The sequence below is a fragment of the Mustela erminea genome, chromosome X (genome assembly GCF_009829155.1).
Source record: "Mustela erminea isolate mMusErm1 chromosome X, mMusErm1.Pri, whole genome shotgun sequence".
NCBI classification, from domain to species: domain Eukaryota; kingdom Metazoa; phylum Chordata; class Mammalia; order Carnivora; family Mustelidae; genus Mustela; species Mustela erminea.
This window is the reverse complement of record NC_045635.1, coordinates 112,777,846-112,797,274: the sequence shown is the minus strand read 5'-3', so window position 1 is coordinate 112,797,274 and position 19,429 is coordinate 112,777,846. Positions and strand designations below refer to the sequence as shown.

At 47.0% G+C, this 19,429-nt stretch overlaps 1 protein-coding gene across 1 annotated transcript in view; it reads left to right on the top strand.

Annotated features, from left to right (window-relative positions):
- The first annotated feature begins 9,414 nt into the window (after window positions 1–9,414).
- Window positions 9,415–19,429, top strand: part of GPC3 (glypican 3) — a 399,621-nt gene continuing 389,606 nt past the window's right edge. The window contains exon 1 of the mRNA XM_032329660.1: window positions 9,415–9,787. Coding sequence (XP_032185551.1) covers window positions 9,613–9,787 — 175 coding nt within the window. The 5' untranslated portion in view covers window positions 9,415–9,612. The remainder of the gene's footprint in view (window positions 9,788–19,429) is intronic.

Sequence of the window (19,429 nt, the reverse complement as noted above, 5' to 3'; positions counted from 1 at the left end):
AGGGGCATCTGATAAACCCCAGATGGTTTAGAAGCACACAGAATCCTGCTTTATATTATCATCTTGTCTAGCTGCCGGCATGTGATTAAATGACCTTTTTGCCATAGGAGCAGTTACACTGAGGAAGATGAACTTTCCCTTCCACATGTGGGAGAAATGTTTTCCCTGCACAGATAGACCATCCGCCAAAAGCCTGGCATTGTTTCCAGTTGTCAAGAAATCACTGGCCTTTTTCCTCTGAAGAAGAGTCAATTCGTTGCCTAGTATCGAGCAGAAAAAAAGAAAAGTAAATACAGCATGATATTTCTGTACAGCAGTAAATTAGAAACGGTATGAGTGTATGTGAATACAACTGTGGAGTTTAAAACTGGGGTAGATCTGGCTGCAAGCTCAAGTTTGAAAGCCTTTTTTTTTTTTTTTCAGAAGTGAATTTGAGCTCCTGTAGTTACATCCAGGAAATACGAGCCATTACGAAGGCTGGGAATTGAGAGTAAGGCCAAAAAAAGGGTCTGGAAATGTAATTGTAATTGGGGAGGCCAAATGACAGAGGTTAAGCCCTGGGAAATGGAAAGGCAAATCGGTGTCTGAGAATTCCTGGGCCTGTGGCAGGTCTCTGGCTGTAGCCTGGCCATCATACCCTCCACACTGGACCTGCTGCTGGAGGGTTGAGCTGGAGCCAAGATGTGTAGTCAAAGGAGAGCCTCTGAGAGCACAAACTTCTGAATCCTATAAAATCTTGATAATCTGGCACACCCCAAAGCTGGCACTGTGGCAAACCCAACAGTGAACTCGCAAGGAAAGATGCAAGATCTCAGTTAGGCCTGATCAGTCTGGTGGCTAAAAGCAAAACTGGGTAAGGACCATGAGGGTAAGAATTTTGCCCCAATTGTTGTATCAACAGTGCTTGGAGCCTAGTGACAGTTCAATAAATGTTGTTTGTAAAAAAATAAGGCAATCTATATTAAAAACAAAAAGCAAACAGAAAACCTGGCTTCCATGGCCCTTAAAAGAAATAGTCTTCAAGTTCATAGGATAATGTGAATACCTACAATGTACCAGACAATATTATCTCAAGTCCTCGCAAAGACCTTGCAAGGTTATGTTTCTCCTAGCATATGGAGAAGCCAAAGGAATATTGCAGTGGATACCAGTATTCTACGATTAACACTGTACTATGTTTGTATTATCACATGAATTTATCTACCTATCAATTCATCAACCAAGGTTAAGCTTTTAATTCCTGTTTTTTTTAAAAGAATTTATTGATTTATTTGACACACAGAGAACACAAGCAGGGGGAGTGGCAGGCAGAGGGAGAAGCAGGCTCCCCACTGAGCAGGGAGCCTGACGTGGGGCGCTCAACCCCAGGACCCCGAGATCACAGCCGGAGCTGAAGTCACACGCCCAACCAACTGAGTCACCCAGGCGCCCCTTTAATCCTTGTTTTGTAAGTGAAGGCTCAACCGGGAGGGCAGCTGGCCTAAGGTCACCTAGCTAGTAAGTAACAGAGCTGGAATTTGGACTCAGGACTCTCTGCCTCCAGAACCCACACTCACTCCCCCACGCTGCGGGGACTCTTGTGATCCCTGTGTTGCAACATCAGTTAAGGCAAGTAAACTAAAGAGCGGGATGAAACTGACCTGTGGTTGAAGTTACTAGTGACGAGTATTGACAGCAAAGGAACAGCCCAGGAAGGGCCTTTCATTCCGTAATCACAATTTGTAAAAAGCAGACTCATGCAGGACGGTTTGGAGCTCTACATGTTCGGTAGCCTACATTAAAGAGGAAGGGACAAATAATCACAGGGGATTTTTGTTGCGCTTGTTTTTAAGAAAGCAAGTTTCATGATGTGTCATGGGCCCAATACAGACTGGACTCCAGTGAAACACCATTTCTGTATATTCACAACCTCGTACACAAGTTAAACATGAGCAAACAAAGCAGCAAGAATAGGTTAGATTTCCTATACTTTGCTTAATAAGGCAGGGAAATAGGCAAGACATTTCAGAAAGATTTCATAGAAAGGATTGACACAGGTCTCCTGACAGGGAAAAAGTAATAATAAACCCTCCTAAAAGTTTACTACCATCATTTCCAGGCAATATAGTAACCTGTTAGACCCCCATGCAGCAAGATTTAGATAAACATAGTCTCTTACCTTTAGTACTTTACAATCTTCAGGAGTCAACATCAAAGCCCCAGTCACTTAAAAATTTTAATGACGTAATTCTAAACATCTCTGACTGAGATTTCCGGAGATAAAGAAAATACAATAGAAGTACGTCTGTTTGTGTCACCGCTCTTACAATATTGCTTACAACAAGCATGCCTGGGCTGCTTGTTAGAGGAGAAAAATTAGATTCTAAATGTTGCACACATTACTTGGATGAAGAAGAGCACCGACGGACCAACAAATATTTCTCAGGACTCTCCTGTGGAGATTGCACCCCCATTGCTGGGGTGTGTGTTGTGAGGGCTGCGTTCAGGCATCCATTCTACACATATGTGGGGGTCTGCGGTGCTCTAGGTACTGTCCTCAAAGTGACGTATAGAAGTGTCAGATTCCTTCCTTCAAGGAGTTCAAAGTCACAGAAACACAGACTCAGAGCTGGAAGGAATCTTAGAGATAATATAGACTACCTTCCTCAGTTGGAAGTTAAGGAAGCTGTGGGTTCAGAGCTGTTAAGTTACTGGTCCAAGGTCACAATGCTCGGAGTGGCAGAACAAGAATTAGAAACCAGCTCTTTGGACTGCTAGTCCCATGTTCCTTCCATTATTCCAGTCGATTTGGGAAGACTCGATACTCCCACGTAAAACCGCTTCAGAACAATAGCAGACAAAAAGCTGCTAACAAACCATATGGTATTAACCGTGAGTTTAACAGGAGTTAGAGGAGGACTGGAGACATCCAACAGAGCTTAAATCTTCTGAGTAATGACATGCGATTTATTTATGGCATGGGAGACTTGCTATGTTTCTGACATGTTGTAAGGATGAATGAGATGAAGGCATTCCAAGGAAGCAGTACTTCCCTCTGGATCTTATCATCTTGCTCTAGGAAGATATGTTTTGGTACACAGGCTTGCATCTCCTTTATTTACAACAGAAAACATGATATAAAATTGGCGGTGGGGGGATAATCAGCAAAATAAAATACGAAAGCTGAGGAGTCCAACTTCTGTTTTGCAATTTACACCAACATCTACCGAGACGCAAAATCTCACGAAAACTATATTTACTCTCTTCTGAGCATTGCTGAGAAAAAGGGAGCCAGAGAAGAAGAATGTTTCTATGGGGAAATTTTTGCAGGATAAACCTTTTAGTTCAAAATTTATCTTCAGATGGACTACGTATTACCGGAATGTGTTTACGTGTTGTGATTTTAATAGGAACTCTCTATAAGTAGGGAAGGTGGGGATTTATTCTTGTAAAGAAAAGCATCACGGGGCTTTATTTGAAAACTATTTATGAAGTGACTACCATGGCACTGGGCACATCCTAGGATTCCTTTATTTTATATTATTTTTATTTTCTATCTGACGTGTACAAAAACTTGGGGAAACTACAATAAAAATGAATGACTAGAAAAACTGAGAAATAAAACCAAGATACAGGACCATTTTGAAACAATGATGAGATTCAACAGCGGGACCAATTCATCATGGGCTTCCATGTGGCTGCAGTATCAAAATGCTATAAAATTTTCTAAAGGCTTACTCTCCCTTTTTGTAGTTAAATTTGGCACAGACCGGTAGCCGGCAGTGCAGGGACCAGCACAAGCACACAGACCACACTTCGAGTAGCACTGTACTAGAGGAAACAGAGAAGTGTAACGAGAACCCACAAGTTCTCTAAAGCTTACAAGTCATGATGGAGGCAATGGTCCCTCCAGTGTTGGTATCGCAAATTTGGCGGACGCTGGGCTTAGCTGGTGGGGTAGAATGGCTTGGTGTGTTCTCCCCTTTCTTTGGCAGCAGGCTCCCACCACGCTGTTGCTCAGGAGCACAGTTCCTCATGGAGAGATAGCCTTTATGATGACTATAGAGTTAGGGCTGCGGTGGGGGTGGCCCTTTCTTGAGAGTTGCTACTTTGGAAATTCCCCGAGACTTGGAACTGTGGATGGGGTTTGGGAATTGAGATGGGAGAGGTGGTTGAGAAAGCACGAGTTGCTCCCTGTGGTGGTGGCTGTCGATTTTCCTTCCCCAAATTGCTGGGAATTCAGGGAGCTCTGAGGACCCTGATGGAAGGAAACAACGTGAGAGGTCGACAGGTTGGAGGTCCTCTGTAGACCTCGGTTCCAGAGCATAAAGACTCAGGGAAAAACAACAACAACAAAACAACACAGTAAAATTACTTACAGGTTCTACACACCATACGACAAAATAAATATATTACATTACGTAAAGCACTGTGTTTTTGGGGCCACGGTAACTCAAACCAAACCAAAGGATGTGTGAATTGCCATGTGGCACATAAAGCCAGGCTTCAGGCATCACCAGACTTTCGATTTAATGCTACCATAGTCTCAACTACCCAACTACAAACCCCTTAAATTGTTTAGAAAACCAAATACCTCATGCAAGAGACAAAATATTAGCTATAGATAGATACACTATATCTGCCCAATCAAAAAAAAATCAATGGACTAGGGGTATGAAGAAATATGTTAGGAATCTAGATCAATATCCCTCATACAGAGACAGAACAGAATAATTTTTATTTATAGTAATCAACATGATGCCACAAATAAAATTTTCAATAGTTTTTTTCTCCCCACCCCAAGTCTCAGACTCTGGCTTTATAAGAACCTCAGTATATTTTGTGGATTTACTGAGGGCTGAGCTTAGTCCCCGGTCTGAGGAGAGGCTATCCTTCCACAACTCATAATGCAAGCATCTCAGCCGGCCCTATTAATTTTCCATACACACGGAGCCAAACTCTGCCTGGGATTATTATGCAATTTTCAAAATGGCTTTAAGTCTTTCAACTTACAAAGTTACCATTTACATTGCACTGGCCTGCTGGCTGGGATGAATGAATGAACACTCTTTCCCAAAGGACCATAATTCATTCTCTGATCATAGCTTATACATTTGGGAGAATTGGGATCAGTGTGCCTGGCGCCTCCCCTCCTCTCCGCCCCACAAAGGAGTCATACACTGCAAGGGAAGGGGAGACAAAGTGGCTGTGTGCCACGGAGTGCAGAGGTGTAGCTAGGGAGGTGTCGACTGGGGCAGCAGCGGTCCAACGTATAAGCAACTGTCTACATGATGTGATTTCAGGTGCACCAAAAAAGGCCTCATTGCCCCTCAGTTTAAACACTCCCTTCCCACTGGCGAATGCCTGGAATTCCACAGTTTGGAGAGCTCTGTTCCTTTGGCTTAAAGCTTTGATCCCTGTTAAAATACCCATACCCCTGGGTGGGCAGCCCCATTGTATCCTACCAGGCGCATGGACCGTAGGCAGATGAGTCCAAAACTTTCTTCTCTGAAAGCCGGTCTTGAGGGTAGCAGCAAGGAAGAGGAGGCCCTGTGCACCTGAGGGGGGTGGGGAGGGGAGGGCATCCCCTGGGGGTTGGGGGGGGGCAGGCACAGGGAGCCGGGCCCAAGACAAACCATGTGTGCGTGTGTGGCCGTGTGCACGGCTGTGGAAGAACCCCTCCCATGGCGGCAGCTGCTGAGGACCCTTTCTTAACTCTCTCCCAGAAACCTTGATTTATGCTGCTTTTGGAGCCATGGAACTAGACCCTCCTCCCAGCTACAGCGAGATAATAGCTGCTGGCTACAGCTGGGAATTCTCGAATTCTTTCAAACTGGAGACTAGGAACGAAAGGTGAAGAAAAGTTCTTCTGAGGTCCAAAGAGGAAAATGGGGCCCAACGGTGTCATCTAAATGCTTCCAGTGGGGCCCCAAAGCACAGAACCATGAGTTGTAGAAAGCGAACACTCTCTCGGTCCGCACACCCTTTTGTGTTTCTCGACTGATTGTTTCTCTTTGTCTCTTCCAGCTGGAGTAAGAATGAGTCACTGGCCTGACTCCTAATGCGAGGAAGGGAGCCTTGAAGGGGGTAAGATGGTTGTTTATGGAAAAGAGAAAAGAGAAAACCCAATCTTAATTCACAGTCACTCATCTGGGCAGTGGAGAGTATGGAATGGGACGGATTTGAGACTTTGCGAAAGGAACTGGATGTTTGTCCGTCCCGGGTCGATAGCTGTTCCTGCCCCAAAGTCTGATCTCCCTTGGGGGTCTGTTCCAGTGCCTGAAATTCTACCACTGGAGTCATCGCTTGGGGGCAAGAAGGCCAGAAAGTCTTTTAGGGGCCCTTAAAAAAATGGAACCACTTCTTAAGCGCAGCACATTTTATTCAGTCCGCGCTTAGGTTGGGTCAGAGCCTGGAAGAAGCTGCTTGGAGGAGGGGCAGACGTTTTGCGGCCAAAGACATAGTCCTCCAAACCTTGGGGCCGGTTTGTCTACAAGCTAGTCCAAATCCTGGTCATTCACATAGCACCCCACAAGTTTTGCCATATCGTCACATTCGCAATACACTTTCATGTTTTTCTTCGAGCCAGCTCACGTTCTTATTGAAGGCAATTTGTGCCAGCTCTGTCTACTTCGCTTTGTCCTAACACAGTCAGGGGTTAGGGGCACTGCTCATGTATATGTTTTTCTAACCCACATTAAAATAAATATCGATGAAAATAAAACCCCAAACCTTTGCTGGCCACCCCCATCACCAGGGATTCACACACTTTACTTTGGGAAGCCCTGCTCTGGCTCATACAAAGCATAGCACATAAAGAAGTTTATATTAAAAATAGGTCTGCGTCCCTCATTTCAAGGTACTCAATACCCAGTAGTTGAAAACAACTGTTGCCTTTGTAGTTAGTTGCATGAGCTCTGGAAGATCATGAATTTATGGGAGGTCATGTCTTCCTCTGCGAGGTCATGAAATTCAATCAATGCTTGCCTTCCAATCTGCCCTTTGGTCACAGGGCTCCACAGGTGGAACATATCAAACTCACCAGCCAAATTATGACTCTTAATTGGTGTTTCTTTTAAAGTGGATATGTCATTTGTCAAATGTTCAATGCAGGCGCAGGCCTAGCCCCAGGCAAAATTATGAAGTAGGAGAAGAATGCCAGATACATAGGCGGCACTCAAATGTTTGTTGAAAAAAGAATGAATGAGCCCTCCGTCCTTGACTCCTCTCCCAGCCCCCACATCCACCAGGTCACTAAGACTTTTTCATTCTCCTCCCAAATACCGCTGTTAGGTTTTTTTTTTTTTTCCTTCCCCTTCCACATTGCCCTTAGCGCTTCTGGTCTGGGCGATTTTCACAGCATTTTAACTGGCTTCCAGGCCTCGTTCTTCTCCAAGCCGTTCTCCGCAATCCACAAAGTTGCTGCAGAGATCTTTTCCTCAGGCAGATATGATCATGTCATCCTTCTGCTTAACATTCCCTTAAGTGGTTCCCCTGGCTCTCTGGCCTGGCTTCCAGGCTTCACCACCTGGCCCTTGCTCGCTCTCCTCGGCTCCGTGAGCTCTTCTGAGCCGTCCCCCATCCCCAGGTTACTTGTACTTCCCACCCTCCAGTGGGGCCCTACAGGCTCTCCCTGCTCCGTCTCTGTTCCTGCTGCTTCTTTTCCCTCAGCTCCTTTTGGCCTTGTAAGCCTGAGTTTAGGGCACAATTTCTTCTGGGAAGCTGTCTCTGACCTACCCTCTCACCCCTTAGAACCCTGGCCTTGCTTCTGTCTTATCACTGACCATGTGCTGTGTTAACATTTTCTATTTGGTTGTTTTCCCCATTCGACTTGTAGCTCTTTGAAGTTAAGTACCAAGGGTTAATCTTTGGATCCTCGGTGTCTGTTTACATCCCACGTGTCGGGTGCATAGTAGGAGTTCAAATATTTGTTACTGAATGAAGGAGTGAATGAGTGAGTGAGCTCCTCAGCAACCTAACCTGCCTTTACCTCTTTCCTCAGCCCCCAAGTTCTGGCACATGGCCTTCTCTTCCCTGGCCTGGCACTCCGGGAAAATTCGTGACCCTCTGAGGGAAGCCCCTTGAAGAGAGCTCTGCCTTTTCTTTCCTTATCAAAACCTACTTTTACCTAGATCAGAAACAACATGATCAGATGATAAACGAATCCACACTGATAAACTAATCCACATGTTAAATGGTGTCATTGTATGAGAACTTTTTGAGTTCCTACCCTGTACAAGGCACCGTGCTGAGACGCATGTTGTTGTTGGGGGGGCGGTTCACAGAGGAGAATAGGAGAGTTAAAGATCCCTACTACTTACGAGCACATGGGTAATGACTAAATGCATTCCTCCTTTGAGAGGTATTTCAAAGAACTGGATTTCTAATGGAGAAATTTAAGCAGGAGAGGTGGGGATTTAGGTCTAGGAGACAGTTCAAACAGCCTTTTCTACTCCATCTACGAAACAGGCAAGCTCTGGCTCGATGAATCTGCTGTGTCCAATGATTTTCTAATGAGTTAGGCTGGCGTTAAGCCCCAGGTTATTTTGTTGTTACCAGTTATGCTTTGCTTCGTGAAGGGTCACCCGGGGCTATCTTGCAGGAGACAGATTCTTGTAACATCCTGGGATTAGGTGCTTTCTCTGACTTTGTGTGGCTCTTTGGAATCAAACACAGCAAATCCCCCAGGTTTGTAGACTTTTTAGATACAGGAGTCAAAGATGAGGCAGACTGTGAACCCCTTGGTGGTCGCCACCTGCCCCTGAATGTGACTATTCGTGGGCTGGGTTTGAGAACCCGGCCGGGGCTGCTGCGTTGGGAAGACCCTTTGAGGGAAGCCCCTGGAAGAGAGCAGGAAGAGGAGGTAGGAAGATTTTGTGCGGAGGAGGAAGACCTCGGGTGGCTCCGGTGGCCAGGGGCGAGCTGGACAGGACTGGCAGGAGGCCTGTGGCAAAGCGGAGAGGCCCCCCCCTCACCCCACCCGCCGAGGCCAGTGAGCCTCCGCGCACCCCGAGGAAGGATGGAGAGGTTGCAAAAATCCTGAAGGGAAAAGCCCTGCCGGCTGTAGGCCAATGAGCGGCGGGAAGGAGGAGTGAGGCTGGGGAACTTCTCCCAGAGCCAGTCAGAGGGGATGGCTGCTGGGAAGCCAATCAGCGCGCCGGAGCCCGCAGCCCCTCTGCAGTAGTTATGCCAGAGCGCCCTGGGTAGAGCGGCGGCGAGCGGGCAGCTGGGCTGGGCCGCCAGGAGCCACCGCACACGCTCGGCGCCCTCCTCCCCGCCGTCCCCGCCCGGTCCCCGCGCCGCCGAGCCCCAGCCCACCCCGCAGCCCGGCGCCCCGCACCCGCAGGCTCGCCGCCGCTCGGCAGCCACCGCCCCCTGGCCGCGCGCTTGGCCTCGCCCCGCCCCGCCCGGTCCCTCGTCGCCCCGCCCCGCCCGCCGGCCCCGCCCCGCCCGAGCCGCCGAGCCGTTCCCGCCCTCGCCCCGCGCCCAGGTAGCTGCGAGGAAACTTTTGCCGCGGCTGGGTAGCGGCACGTCTCCCGCTCCTCAGGGCCGCTGCCAGCCTTGCCGAGTCTCGGGACCGCTCTCGCCCCCGCTGCCACTCTCCCGCGCTCTCCTCGCTGCCCGCGAAGCAGGATGGCGGGGACCGTGCGCACCGCGTGCTTGGTGGTGGCGATGCTGCTCAGCTTGGACTGCCCGGGACAGGCGCAGCCCCCGCCGCCGCCGCCGGACGCCACCTGTCACCAGGTCCGCTCCTTCTTCCAGAGACTGCAGCCCGGACTCAAGTGGGTGCCCGAAACCCCCGTACCAGGTGAGGAGGCGTCCCCGCGCGCGTCCCCCCGCGCCCGGAGGGGAGCCGGGGGCGCGTGGCCACCGTACCCCGGGAGCGCTGGCCTCGTGGAGCCGCGTTCGTGCGCCCCGCCGCTGGGCACCTGGGAGTGGTCGCTGCGCCCGGGGCCCGGCCAGGTCTACCGGGGGAGGGCGGAGGGTTGAGCGTGGACCGTGTCCTCCTCTCCCGGGATCGCTCTGCTGTCAGGGAAGGCACGGGTGGGAGGCACGGCCGGGAGGGCCTCCTCGCAAGCGCCCATTTTTTGGGGAGGGCAGGAAGGTGGGAGCTGCTTCCCCGGGCCTCGGCGAACTGGCGCCCCGCTGCCGAGCCGGTATCTCGAGCATTTGCCACCCTCGCTTGCACGAACGTGCCACCGTTTCAGCCGGAGCTGGACTGTGGCTACGGCCGGCCATTCTCTCCCCAACCTGCCCCCTACGCTCTCCTTTCCGTAGCCTGGGTTCCGGGGTTTGCGGGCCCAAGTGCAGACAAAGTTGGGGACAGATCTCCGAATCCGCAGTGGCAGGTAGAGTGCACGCTGGGGGAAACTTTTGAGCAGGAGGGTCCCCAAGAGGAGGATGACCGGACCTTTCCCTTCAAAACAGCGTCCCTTATCTAGGTTGGCAAAATCGCTTCGAAAACGGTGCTGCAGGCTGGGGAGCAGGAGTCCAAAGATGATTTAACTCCTCCCCTTCTCAAATTCATCTGCCTTCTTGACAGGCTGGACCCTGGAGGGGAGATGATTTTAGGTAGAGGAAAGTTTCCGAACGCCTGCCTTTTGTTCTGCACAATCAGATCGTGTTGTAAGGGCATATTTTAACCTTAGCCGAGGGCTGCCGCTGTCAACAGATGAATATTAATGGCCCTGTGTGATTGACTGTCCCGCGGTTGGACTCCTAAAAGCCTGCCTTAGAATCCAATTAGTACAAGTTGCTACACTGACAATGCGGGCAAGAAGAGTTGGTATGAAACAGGTTAATTTATCGGAGGCGCGCTCTGCAGAAGCGGCCGGTGGTGTTCGCAAACCCTGAGCCGTCCGTGGCCTTCGGGGGTCTCTTCCCAGCCCGTGCCTCCAGCGAGGCGCGCGTCCCGCGCTTCGGAGGGATGGGGAGCAGCCTTCGTCAAAAACTTGGCTCGTGGCTCTCAACAAGTCAGAGAGGCGGGCCTGATGGTTGGACCAAGTTGGGAAGGCGATGCGCGCCCTGTGGGCGCTGCCAGCGAGCAGTTCACTAGCGGGAGGTTACCTAGGCAGCCAGCGGCGCCCTCAGCCCTCAGCCTTTTCTTTAGGTGGATGAAAAGAGCGGAGGGAGCCTGCTGTTCGGTTGCAAAGGTAATTGGTCACCCCTTTTGGCAACCGAAATGCGTTTGCGCATATGTTAAATATTGCGTTGCAGGATTTCACTCTATGGGAGGGGAGAACTACCTCTTCCACTCTTAAGTGTTAATAACGTACCACGTGGGCGTGTGCAAGAGCTGTAAGGGGCAACCTATGAATCAGTTGCACAGAGCTGAAACAACAGGCGAAATCTCTGTGCCCTCGAAGTGCCGTGGTAATTAGATTGCGAAGGCCAGAGAACACGCTTTTGTTGATAATGTAAAAATTGGTCCCCACAGGGTGAGTCCCCACCAGATGAATGGTTCCGGGGTTGGGGTTGGGGCCACATTCGGCTGATTCGAAGCCAGGGAGGAAAGGTTGTGCTTAAAAGAAGAAAAAGACCAGAAGGAACACACTGATACTCATTTAGCAACCCCCTCCCTCTACACTCACTCCTGCTGGCTCGGGCCCTTCCCTCCTCCCCAGCTCTCCGGCTGCCTGCCTCGTTGCGGCGGCCTCTGTATACAAGTACTGGGAGGGCCCACACACTGTGTGTAAGAGATTTGGCCCGGGCTCTCTCCCTGCGAGCTCCCTCACTCCACGCCTAAGGATGGCCATACTATAGAGAACAGGAATTCCTAAAGGGGACTCCCCCCACCCCTTTCTTCCAGCATTTCCCAAACTCTGTAGGCAAAATCACTTTCCAATGGTCTTCATAAAAACCCAACTTCCCTACTTCACTTCTGTTTAACAGCTGGGCGCGGAGGCTAGCACCTTCTACATGGTGGGCAGGCACTGCTCTGACTCGTACTGGAGTAAAGCCAAACTTCAAATGTGGTGACACCCAGGCAGCGACCATATATCCTGGATTTTCCAGGGTCTGTGCAGATTTCCGGGACTCTTGACTTGCCATGAAAACCATGTGTCCCAAATTTCCCTTGGGCGACTCTGGGCACTGTAGAACGAGAAACATGGTGAAAATCCTAATGTCCAGGAGTGGAAAGAACTCATCAGTATTTCAGAGAAGAGACGATAATGGCCGACTAAATACAATGGCAAGCACATCATTTCAAAGCGAATAAATGTGTCATTTGCTGCTGTCGTTCAGTGGTTGGAAATTGAAAGAGAGCTGCAAATTATTTGGTAGTTATGAACCATCAAGATGACCGCTTGACTTTCTCCCTTCCTTGTATTTTAAGCCATGTTCAGTTTGCCCGCATCACTGTATTAACTGCTAATTAAAGCTCTCTTTGTCCCAGATAAAATGAGATTTGGTCACAGTAAGGAGAAATCCTCAAGAATGTCCTGTCTCACTTAAGGGGAGCATTTGGGATTGACTGCTAACTTCGGCCATTAGCAGAATTGGGTTAGAATAGATAAGGTACATTTCTTATGTAAAATTTAAAATCCGCCAGCCTAAAAAATAAATGACTGGTGCTAAAGGGCTACACCAGCTTTCCACAAAGTTCATCTAAAGCCTTGCAATCTCGTGTTCCCATTTCTTTTAGAGTGTTCAAAGGCGTGGGATAACAATTCTAAATAACATGTCCCCCAAATCCATAGATCTTTTCATACCCCCCCCCTTTAAGGATTTGTAGCTTGGAAAGCACCACAGATGGAAACCAGGCACACAGAGTTAGCATTTGGCAGAAAAATCCATATAACTGACTTTCAGTGTAGCTCTTTTGCCCTTATTTAATTTAGAAAAATTCAGAAAAAAGCCAATGAGCTCATAAGTCTGGATGTTTATTTTGTTTTGCTTAACCTACCCACAGGCGCAATCAAGAATGGATACAATTTTAGGCAAGGAAAGTGAGCTAGTAATCAGACAATGATGTTTCCAATTGTCTCAAGGGAATGTTACAGAAGTCTGAAAAAAAAATTCCTCTAAACAAAAATCAAGTGTAATTCACTTTATGAATGCCATACACCGCTTTTGTGGGGGGGGGGTGGTGCTGGTGGTGAAGGGGACGGAGGGGAAGGAGAAAATCAATCAAACTGTGGTGGTGTTGCAACTCCCCAAAGATTGAGGGATCTTGCCTTAGAGGGCCCTGGAAAGGGCAAGGACCAATCCCAGGAAGGCCAGACTCCCGTGTGGGTCAAAGGCAACCCAGAAGAGGCAAGCCCGTCTTGAGAGTTTCTCAAAATAGACGAAACACCCTAAAAATAAAAATCAGCATTCTTGAAACAAAGACAGAGTTTGCTCTTGGTTGTAGTTGTTGTTTTAAAGTGTGAGAACTAGCCACCAGGTCTGGGTGGTCTGGGTGGCCAGCTGCAGTCCCCCAATTAGTTAGAAGCAGTTCCCGGTCCTAAGGTCGGGGAGCGAGAACAAGGCCCCGGCTGTGGGTGTGGGACGACTTTCTCTGTCCTGAGGCCGTCCTGGAGGGGGAGGTGAGCAGGTGATTGATTCACCCTTTGACCAAGTCGCATTATTGCCCCCCTAACTGGGAACAGTTGGGAGGACCCTTTAGAGTGGTGTCTAAGGTGGGACCCGGCTGGGCTTGGAGGGCAGGGTGGGGCCGGGTCAGGAGGTGGCTGGTGGTCGATGGAGCGCCTGGGCCTTCGAGAAGCCTGAGCCTGGCGCTCCTTGGCCAGGCCCCCGTGAGGTGTTGGAGGTGCCGAGAGGAGTAAGACACAGCCCCTTTTGTCAAGGCGCTCACAGTCTAGTGGGGGAGCCTACGAGTAAACAGACTTCTCAGGACACTTGTAGGATTAAATAGGGTGAAAAGGGCTAGAAAATACCTCCAGGAAATTGGCTGAAATGGTCACAATAGCCAGCCTGGCCAAGGGAAAAGAACTGAAGAGATGAAGTGGGAGATAGGGCAGATGCTCTTAATAGGGCCGCCATCTTAAAGAGAGTTTTCTTAATTCTTGGAGCAAATTCCGCACAAGCATTAGGAGATGCATGCAAGAGATGATTCCGGTGGATGCTAGATGACACAGATGGTGTCAGTTTTGCAATTTCTTTTTTCTTATGGGCTGGGAGATTGCATCCAATCTTTTGATGCAATATTTTTGAGCGTTCTGCTACTTTCATCTTGAGAGTTGCAATGTTTGCTGTTTGCCGTAGCCTAGAAAAAGGCTGCTTATTAGCAACCTGGGAAGAAAGAGGCCTGGGTTTGTCTGCTGTGAGACAAGACAGAAAATATGTTTTCTCCTTAAATGGCAGCTATCAATGACCACGCCAACTTTAGTGTTTGATGCATATACAAAAGCATGGGTCTTAAGAGGTATCTTATTACTCATTTCTAAGAAAATTGAAGATAATCACTTATAACTTGTGCACACGATACATCATTTGGAAAGAATTTCACTAGGGATCATATTGCTCAACTGAAAAGTTCTGGCATGCTGAATTTGTACATTTTTGTGAATGCTTCCTTTACTCTGATCTCTCGCTTTTTTCTGCATATGGTTATTTGTATGTTTTAGATTAGAAGCTTCTTAAAGGGAAAGCACTGAATTTGGTGCAGTGTTGAGCACAATACCAAGAGCTCCACAGCACATTTAGTATATCATCGACGATGATAGAATTTCGCGATCATGATGTATTCCCTATGAACGCTCAGATACTTTCCTAAGCTCTATGTCATCTTACTTATTTTAAAAACCTAAATCCAGCTTGTTCGGGGACACTGTTGGGGTACGTGGACAAACTTTTCAGGCTACATATATCTGTCCTGGAGCCAGATTCAGTCTTTCTTCAGTTAGCTGGCAACTCATACCATGGGTTAAGGGCTTATTAATGTCGAGGACCCAAAGCACAGATTGAAATTAGCAACATTGTTATGACTGGCATAGTATCATTACAGAGCAACAATTATTATGGCCATCTCTTAAATCGAACTCTCTTTGATTTAATGTCAGCTGGACCTTTCTTGCTAGCATTGACATTACCGTACTTGGGGGTCAAGCTGTAACACATGCGTGTGTTTCTGTAGCCTGGGATCGGAATTTGTGCAGAGGCTCAATCCAAGAGCCCATACCAGGAGCCAACATCTATTCGGCCCTAGCCAAGCTTGCAAAGGGGTTTGAAGTTTTGGGTAAGCTAGGGTCTAATGGAAAGTGTGGGCAGAACACCCCCCCCCACACACACACTCATCTGCCCATATTTAGCAAATTGTCTGACTTGAAACAGGATCCCCAGCGCTCCATTAAGAAATGAGCATCAGAGAATAGAATCTAAACCATGGGCCCCAGACTGGCTTTAGAGACAGCATAAGGTAATGGGAATTTACCTTCTAAAATAGAATGACAGGGAGAACACGAGTCAAAAAGCGAAGTGAAGGTGGGCATACTGGCAGAGAAAATGTGCATTTTGAAATGCTGCGTGTGTGGAGAAAACCCTCATTGGAGCGCGGTAGTCTCACTTGAAGACCTCACTGAATGTACAAAGTAAAGAAGATTTAGTTCTTTACTTCAAATCAGGCCAATTAAACCTCAATTGTCCGAGTGCTAATTATTAGAAATACTTGTCCACCATTTTTCAACAAAAATGAATTCAGACTGATTACCGAGAAAGGCCTGTTCACTTTTCCCTCTCTTTGTGTGTAGCTGGACAAAGCCTTATTTGAGAGTTTGTATTTTTCCTCATGAGTAAAAGAGAGTCAGTGTTAGGACCGAAATGCATTGCTAGTGTTCCAAATAGTTAATTACTTCCAGTAGCCGAAATTGTATTTATACGCTAGATTAGTAAATCTACTAAGCTCTCTGAAGTATACTTAATAGGCTTATATTGATAAATAATTGATAGGGAGGGAGATAAAATACAAGTGAAAGTGGCAATAAGAAGGGACAGGGAAGTTAAAGCCTTTATAAGGAAAAAAACCCTCCATTCACTGTATTCTATCCATCCACCTGAAAGCTGAATGATATACATTTCTCAGAAGTGAGGATTTTAAGAATATCTTGTGTTTTTCAGAATTTTCAAAATGTGGCATGCATTTATTTCTTGTATAAATCCAGAATAAGGCAGAATTCTAGACTATAATTTTAGCTGGCCTTTTCAAGTCTGCCTTTTGGAAATAAGTTTATGACTGGAAAATTAGAAGTCTTGAGTATGGCATCTTTAAGGTATGTATCTCCCGTCTCGTAGTACAGATCATAAGTGCTTGATAAATATTTGTCGCCTAAATGAATGATTGGAAGTAGGAATGTATTACAAACATAAAATTTCCACAAAGCTAATATTTAAGTAGTCGATTCACTTTTACTAATATATTAAGGTTTCTAAAAAAACAACTCCTTTTTCAGGTCAAAACTCCATCTGTTGTCTATAGGTAAGTGGCAAAGGACTGGTTGAATTCATGTGACTATACTGAAATTCCCCAAAAGAAGTAGACTTAGGCAAATCTTTCCAAGAGGTAAGTATTCTATGCTTGGTTACAAGGCTAGTCTAAGAAGTTTATAGGTAAATTAAATATATCCACATATAGATAAATGCATTTATTTACTTTACAGATCAGTGGCATTTAGGTTTCAAAAATAATGCAACTTGGTGTCCGTTACAGAAACATACATGGAGAGTATGTAAGTTTTTCTTTGGTGTTTGGTGTTTCTTACCAATAACATGAAACTTCATAAATGTACATTTTAAAGGACATCGTCTGAGGTGGATATTCAGCCATGGAAATTTTATTGGAGTAGGATAAAGGGCCTCCTGAGAGGTCTCTTAATTTCTGTATGCACTGGGGCAAGCTTTTAAAGTCAGCTGAGAAAACTCAGCGGGTTGGCTAGGGATGACCCATGGGGGGTTCTTTCAGCTAGAGGCCCAGCTCGGAAAGAGGGTAAAAAAGAAAGGGATGATGCTCATTTGAAAATAATATTAGAATTGTGTTTGGATACTTTCCTCCTTCATTATGGTTTTGCTCCCTCTCTCCCGAACTCTGCATCCCGGTTCTCATGGTGTGTGTCAGCATCCTGGGGTACTCCATTGCTCTTTGTCCAATTTTGGCTCGGATCATTGGCACTGAGGGAAATGTGGGGAAGAGAGGAAGGGTCAGAGTGACAGATACAGGAAGGACATTCAAAGCCCTTACCCTGGTATGTATCAGAAAGTTCGCTTACACATAACAGCCTGAAAGTATTGGAAAATATTCGAGTTTGGAAGCTTGGGTGTACATAGAAAATATGGAGTTAAGCCCCAAGTGTGTTTGGGTCCCAGAAATACTCTATTGTTCTTCTTGCTTAGTATCCATGTTTCTGTGAAGTACATAGCTTATTCATAGCCTCTGCCGGACTCTACAGCGGCTGATGGCAGAAGCCATATTTGATTCAGCATGATATCCTCTAGAGTGGTGAGTAGAGTGCCTTGTGTAAAGTTATTAATAAAGGTTGGAGCGAAGGTAAGATTTAACACCTAAAGAAACAGTCTACAGGTCTTGACTGCTGTTGAATGAGATCCTAGGATGGCATACACCTAGCGAAGGACCAAGTCTCTGGGTGCATCGTTGTCTACGTTGATCTGCAATTGGGACTGAGGGTGGGGTGGCGGACGTGAAGCCCATTTATTTGTTCTTTGTAGACCTGGGGGCCTTGTTGCCCCTGTTTCAAAACTGAAGTCTGAGGAGGAAGTGACTAGTAGAGAGAAATTTTTATGTACAGGTTTCCTCTAAGATTTATTTAATTATTTGGGGGCGGGTAGAGGGAGAGAGAATCTGAAGCAGATTCCATGCTGAGTGCGGAGCCCCATATGGGGCATGATGCAAGGCTCGAACCTACAACCCTGAGATCAGGACCTGAGCCAAAACCAAGAGTTGGGTGCTTCTTTGACTGCACACCCAGGCGCCGCCGCCCCCCCACCCCCTGCCCCGGCTACAGACTTCTCTAAATATGGTGCTTGAGGGGTGCCTGGCTGGCTCAGTTGGTAGAGCATGTGACTCTTGGTCTTGGGGTCATAAGTCCAAGCCCCAAGTTGGGCATAGAGCCTACTTAAAAACAATGTGGTGTTTAGATATGTTTTACATGTACTTATATCTATATACACACATGTTTTAGTTTATATATGTATAAATATTCTGCATTTCTGTTATTTTGATAGGAACAATTTATAATTATGTGTTGTTTAAACTGTTTGAAAGTTGTTAATTATTACTCCTAGTAGGGAGTGGTCTTATGTACAGAGAATACAACCACTCATGGAATGTCTGCAGGTTGAGTTCTGCGTATACACACACACACACGCACACACACACACACACACACATCTGTACACTCTCACACACACATAATATCCCTACATCAGTACATCCTTAATAACATAGAGAAAAAGCCTAATTTACCCTGGGAAAACCTAGGGGGTACTGCTTCTCAGAGCTCAAGTAAACCATTTTCAGTTGGATTGGCCCCAAATTGTTGCAGAGTGAATTGTCACTGATATCACAGAGCTCATTTATTAAGTTCCATCATTTTCCTAAGTACAGAGATGTGATCCTCATTTAAAGCAGTGGTGGTCAACCCATACCGTGAATTTGGCTCATTTTGGAGAATGACTTCTAGCACCGGCCGCATTGCACGTTGAGCTCCACAGCAATGAGAATGTGACCCAAGAGGCAGTTTCCAAGTTAGCTTTCATGGAGTGATTGTATTGGGGACCACATTTAGTTGTTTTGGAAAACAGATGGAAATTCTCAGGAAAGGAACCTACTACTAATAATGAACTCTATGTGCCATCGCTGCATAAATACTGTAAAGTTTTTCATTCATTCTCTGCTTCAGCCAGCATTCACTGGGCCCTGATTCCATGCCAGGTACTGAGCTGGGAGCTGATGCATAAGATACAATCACTGCCTAGGAAGGGAGCCATATAGGGATCTGGGGGTTGTTAAGCTATGGAGGAGGGATGCCTAGCTGCCTTAAGTGGGCTGCCACGTAAGGTATATGCAAAGACACGTAGAGACAGAATGACTCATTTTTTGGACAGGACTGGTTTGGATTGGTTGGAGAACAGCTGTTGGGGGGTGCAGGGAGTAGAGGAAAGATGAACTAGAAAAGTAGGCAGGAAATGCTGAGGAGTTTCATTGGGCTATATCCAAGGATGATAAAGAGCCATGAAAACATTTGAAGAAGAGAAAATGGTATTTAGTATGGAGAATGACTGGCAGGGAGTCTTACTAATGCAGGTTGGAAAAAGCAGGGCAGGAAATAGGGGAGTAAAATACCAAGTTGAGAGACTAGAGGAAATGGATCAGGTATGACTTGCTGACTGGTTATGAGGATAGGAGGGAGAGTCTAGAACTTCTAGTTTTTCTGGGTGGTGGACCTATGGCACATTTTAAGTGCTCAGTAAATATTTGTTGACTAAATGAGTGAAG